This window comes from Geospiza fortis, unplaced genomic scaffold (assembly GCF_000277835.1).
Source record: "Geospiza fortis unplaced genomic scaffold, GeoFor_1.0 scaffold218, whole genome shotgun sequence".
In the NCBI taxonomy this organism is placed as follows: Eukaryota; Metazoa; Chordata; class Aves; order Passeriformes; family Thraupidae; genus Geospiza; species Geospiza fortis.
The window spans coordinates 152,298-158,212 of NW_005054524.1; the positions used below are offsets into that span (position 1 = coordinate 152,298).

Genomic DNA, 5,915 nt, shown 5'->3' on the forward strand with positions numbered 1-5,915 from the left:
CCATCCACACTGGCTGATGCTGTCCCTGAGCTCCTGCAGGTGGCAACCAGAAGACAGAAGTGAGAGACATTGGCTTGTGAAACAGCCCAGCCCCACTCAGCACCAGCTGCTGCACCCAGAGGGACCTGGTACCTGAGGAGTTTAAACTGCACAGGGGTGTGACATGCCCGTGGTGGCAATTCCAGCAGTGCCTTTGCAGAGCAGATGGCAGCCATGCAGATGCTTCTGGATATGCAACCAGAGAAAAAGCTTTTCTGGAAATCTCATCTTGGGGCCTCTGTGTTTTGTTTATGTTGTTATATAAGGTAGAAATACCCCAGTAGAGAGGGGCACTTCCCTCTCTGTCCCACAGAGGCAACTCCCCTGATAATCTGAAACAATTCTCCTGGGGCAGAGTTGCCAACTCCACCCATTTCCCAAGGACTTTGAGGTGGATTCCTCTGGTAATTGTAGCTACCCGAATAATTTTTCCTATGGGCTGAAGAGGAGGAGAGTGGTTAAAGCTGTGACTGAGCCTTGTCCTGCTTTCACAGAGCTCAAAGGGAGCAGAGATCCCAGCAGCCCTGAGAAGATCTAGACAAGTTATGCCATGGGGATCCATCCCTATTTTTCACACTGCTGGTTAGGTATCTGGCAGGGAGGACAATTCCCTGCAGTTTATCATTAGCCAGAAGAGGTAAGGTTGACTCTGTTCCATCTGGTAAGGGAAGAGCTTGGCCTCTGCTCTTGTAGCCAGGAACATCTGAAACAAACTGGAAAAAGGGAAAAAGTGAGAGTCTGGACTAAATCCAGGGACAGAAATCCCCATCATAGCATGATGCCTCTCTGGCACCTGGAGGTACAAAAATAAGGCATTAGACCCTGCTGAGACAGGGGAGGATGACTTTACTGCTGGAGGAGCCATCAGTCCCTCACCACCAGAGACTTGCTTCCATGTTTATCCCGTGTGGGTGGAAACCACTGCAATATTTTAAGGGAATCAATGGCCTCATGTTAACATCACATCCTTGTCATCTGACAAGCACCAGTACAGGCATGCAGGAGGCTTTTAACTAATCTGTTGGTTTCCAAAGATTTCTGGATTTCCTCTAAGGAAAAAGACTGTAGATACCTAGCCTTACCTTCCTCTGTCCTACCGCTTCCAGCTTTCCTGGCTGGTCAGGTGAGCTCTGCTGGCTGTGGAGCCCAGGATGGAGTTGGGGTCCTGGGTGTCACCCTTATGCCCTAGGGAAGTGCCCAGGCAATGTTTGAGTGGAGCAGGGAGTGTTGCCCGCACTCCAGGGAGATTTCAGGCTTTGGGAGTGACACCAAAAGGGCAGCTGGAGAGACTCCATCCACAGAATCCAGACCTGACACCTCCCATGGCTCTGGGGTCAAGTGAGTCTCCTCTGTGACCAGATCAAAGTCCAGATTATCCACAATGGTTGTGCTCTTTGTAACAAGAAAATGTTGGAAAACTGCCCTGCCTGCTGGCAGTCAGCACAGAGAGACTTGCCAAAAAGAGGTTATTAATAATAATAATAATAGTGTCTCCTTTGCTTTTCACTCACTCCTTCCATCTCAGGATCTGAAGAAATGTAGCCACAATAATACAATGAAACTCCTTCCCTCCCAGCAGGGTTGGATGCTGAGGCCAAGGAAGCTTAAATTACCTTTCCATGGCCACTCATAACCCATCACTTCCTTCAATGCTCCACCAAGCATACAGACCCAGCCCTTTCTCTTATACTGTGCTGAGGGGTGGCACTGCTGAGACACACCGAGTTCACACTGTGCCTCTCTGCCATATAATGCAAAGCAAAAATTCAACCCAAGATGAAGGGGAGTGCAGAAATAGAGAGAATTTAAGGTGTGCTGAGTGCATGGTGTGTCCCATGCCAGAGTGACCCAAAGAGAGTTACAGAGACCCAGCAGCCTCCCTGTGTTTCTGTTGCTGGGTAGCTGAAGGAGAGGCCAGGTAGGAGCAGAGAGCAAGGAGGTGAATGCCAGTCTCCTCCTGTGGTGTGTCCTGGGCTTCCTGCAGCTCCTCGCTGGCTAAGGGGATAGCTGGAATTGACATTGTGAATGTCAGCCATGTCCCCAGGAATGTGGGGGAAGGTGGAGTTAGTCAGTGGGGAGATATCATAGTCATGGAATGGTTGGGGTTGGAAGGGATCTTAAAGACCATCTCATTCCACCCACTGCCATGGGCAGGGACATCTTCCACTCAACCAGGTTGCTCCAAGCCCTGCTCAACCTGGTCTTGAAGCCTTCCAGGGATGGGGCAGCCACAGCTGTTCTGGGCACCCTGTGTCAGGGCCTCCCCACCCTCACAAGGAGAAATTTCTTCCCAATATCCCATCTAACCCTGCCCTCTGGCAGTGGGAAGCCATTCTCCCTTGTCCTGTGACTCTGGGCCCTTGTAAAAAAGTCTGTCTCCATCTTTCCTGTCAGCTTCTTCAGGTAGGGCAAGGTCACAATGAGTCACTCTGAAGCTTTGTTTCTCCAGGCTGAACAATCCCAATTCTCTCAGAAAATATGTTTGAAGAAGGGGAGCCCAAAATACAACCTAAATTATTCTGTGATTTTGTGCCAAGGAAAATGCAACATTTTGGCTTTTTGTTTTTAATTCCAGCTTTTTCTTGTCTTCTTCTCCAAATCTTAAGTTTTCTGCCCAGCAGATGCTCCAGATCCTGAACTATCCTGAAGTGCTGATGTACTCACCATCTACAGTCATGTCCTCAGTACCTCCTGGAGAGTCTTTTCTGGAAAATGGATTTTCATTGAGAGTGTTGGGACTTCAGCACTCCAACATTGACCTGCTTCCCTAGAATTAATGGGGAGATGTGTTTCATTTCAGAAAATTCTCTAGACACGTAGAAAACCACTTTCTGGGTTGTGAATCAGACAAAACACACCTTTTGTCATCTTCTGTCTGCATTGGAAGTGCTTTGCTTATTTTTGGGGTTTATTAACAGAAAACAGTTTACAAAAGGAGTTGATGGGGTCCAAGGAAAGAGCACTTCAGCGCTTCCAGGAATTAAAGTAGCAGTAAAAAGAATTCTGGCCTTAAGTGTTGCTGTAGGAGCTGTGTCAGTGGGATGGGTTTCAGAGTGTCCCCACTCCCTGGAACCGTGGGGCAAATGTCCTTGTCCAGTGTGGGAGATGATCACTCAGCAGCCCAGAAGGTGGAAGGCTTGGGCCGAACACGTACAGACACCACCATCTAGTGGTGCCGGGCTCCAACAGCCTCCATGCAGCCCGGAATCGGCACGTCCCGCACAGCTGGACCTACTACCACTCCCAAATGGCTTCTCCCAGGGAGCTGAGAGCAACCACAAAGTCCACACCCTGCCCAAGGAGGGACCTCCGGCTGCTCCCTCTCCTCTACTCCGGCCGGCACAGCGACATTGCCTTGATTTTGGGGAGAAAAGTCACTCCCGACTCCCAACAGCTGCTCCTTGTGGTCATGGGCTTGATCCTGCAAAGAGCCGTGCCCCCTGGCATCAAGGGCAGTGAACTGGGATAAACTGGGGTCTTGCGTCATCCCACAGCTCCATGAGAAATGGAAGTCTCCTGTCTGAATATTGTATGTGGAATCGTTGGGAGTTTATCCAGTGGAAGCAGCCCCAGGCAGCCTGAGGGGAGCTAATCCTGCTTCTTCAGGCTCTGCCTTTGCCTTTGCCTGAGCCCACCGGCAGACAAAATGCTCAGCCTGGGGCCAAACCAAGCTGGGCCTAACTCCACTCAAGCCCAGATTCCACTTGGGTGCTGGAATCACCCACTGAGCCCCTACCTGGCACAGTGTGGGACACTGAACACTGCCCAAGGTGCCTGAATATAGTGTGGGTTGGGAGCACCTGGTAGTACGGGGCATGTATGGGGTGTCAGAGACCCAAGCAAACAGGATGTTGCATGCTGAGGTTCACTCCTCTTGCATGGGAGTGAATTGCTGCCAGTACCATAGTCTGCAGTGGACTTTGGCCCACCTTGTGCCCCCCAACTTGTTATTGACCCTAAGGAGGGAACCAGTAACAGAGCAGAGACCCCCATGGGGGTCCCACAGCCCTGTTTGCCCTGGTTCTGCCATCTGTCAACCCATCTCATCTCAAACCAGCTCCCCTAGTTGTGCTGGGATGTCAGGGGTTGCCCTCAGGGCAGAAACCTGGGCACAGGCTGGGGACCACACTTATAGTAGTCTGACTGGTGTTTGGTTTTTTTTTCCCTGGTTTTTGTTTGGTTGTTTGTTATTATTTTTATTTTTGTCATGTGAATCACTGGCACTCTGGTGCTGCTGCCCATCCATCCCTGGCCCCCCTCCAGGGCTCAGCCCCAGATCCCACCCAGCACCAACTGCTGCCCCTGCTCCCACACTGCTGGGACAGGCCAGCCAGGGAACAGGGACATAGGGCCACCACCAGCTCAGCCAACACACTGCTGGGGCCGTTGGGGCCAACCCCACAATGGGAGCAAGGTCACTGTTGCTTTTTGGGGCAATTGAGGGGAATTGAGCCATGTGCTCTGGCAGGGCAGGGACCAGGCAGCATCACTGTTACAGCCCAGTGCTGCCCCTGGGACAGCTCTTTGTTTTCCTCCACAGGAACACACAGGCCCAGGCAGCAGGACATAGCCTGACCCCTGCCTGCTCTTCTGGAAGCCTGAGCCACACAGAAGTCCAGGGGTGGTGCAGTTACACAGTCCAAAAAACACAGTAAGTGGAGAGAGGTGGCCAGGCTCAAGGGGTATCAGGTGTCATGACCCTCCTGAAGCAGCTGCTTGCACATCCGTGTGCACTGTGGCATGGGGACAGTGGAGGCAGACAGGAGGAGCCCAGCACCATGCCTGGGACTGAGCCAGGCTACAGCTGGTACCAGCACAGCTGATGCTACACAGAATTGGCAGGTGAATGCATTGGAGGGAGCTGTGAATGCATTGGAGGGAGGGCACTGTTATGCGGAGCACAGCTTTTTACCACCCTGGGTCACAGCAGCACCAGTGACATACGGCTGCAAGGAGAAAGGAGCTGCTGGGCTGCTCGAGCAGTGTCCTGAACCCCCAAAGCCAGCGATGGTTCCTGCCTGCTGGCAGCTGCCCTGTCCCAAAGGAGAAGGTCCCTGTGCCCAGAGGGACTGAGACCAGTGCAGAAGGGGACTCCAATCGGGCAGAACTTCACCAGCACACACTGTGGAGGAGAGCACAGCTCAGCATGTGGTTCAGGCAGTTGCTCCTGAAATGCCCATGGCCCGATGAGCACCAAAGAGTTCACAGACTGACAGAGATCATCCCATTTCTCTGTGTTCAGTGTATGGGGGGGCTGGTGGCTTTGCAAGCGACCTGCTGAGGTAAGGACCAAGGTTTGCCATGGAAAGCACGTCCCTGCAGTTTCAGTGGGGCGTCAGACAATAGGGGTTGGAGGCAGTCAGGGACTTGTTAAATCACATGCAGTCATTCACACAGGCAGACACAAACAAGCTCTTCTGTAAACTGGGTTCCAGGAGATCCCATGGATCATCAGCTGATCCCATGGCCAGTGCTGGATGTGGCAACCTTACATGTTCCCACGATATGTAATGTTGGTGAAGGTAGATGTGGCCTCTTTATATAAAGGGTTATGGGTCTGGAGGAAGAAAGAAGATGAAAAAGAGCATCATCACTTTGTGCTTAGCATCAGCATTTGTTCTGCTTAACATCTGGAGTAACTGAGGCACTGTCTCAGCATGGAGTAGTGGATCCCTGTCTGCACCCAAGGCTTTGGATGAGCAGTTTAATGGCTCCCCATAAGGTTTCATGGGGCAGAACAGGGAAAAGCTGCTGTGGAAAAAAGGAGAAGCAGCAGGAGCTCAGGAGGAGAGAGACCTTTTGAAAGAGACTCCCATCCCATCCCATCCCATCCCATCCCATCCCATCCCATCCCATCCCATCCCATCCCATCCCAT

General features: G+C 51.8%; 1 protein-coding gene across 2 annotated transcripts in view; it reads right to left on the reverse strand.

The window, feature by feature from the left end:
* Positions 1-5,258: 5,258 nt before the first annotated feature.
* Positions 5,259-5,915, reverse strand: part of ITGB3 (integrin subunit beta 3) — a 21,298-nt gene continuing 20,641 nt past the window's right edge. For both annotated transcript variants that reach the window (XM_031063734.1, XM_005429120.2), the window contains one exon: positions 5,259-5,596. In XM_031063734.1, the coding sequence (XP_030919594.1) occupies positions 5,528-5,596 (69 nt within the window). In that variant the 3' untranslated portion in view covers positions 5,259-5,527. The remainder of the gene's footprint in view (positions 5,597-5,915) is intronic.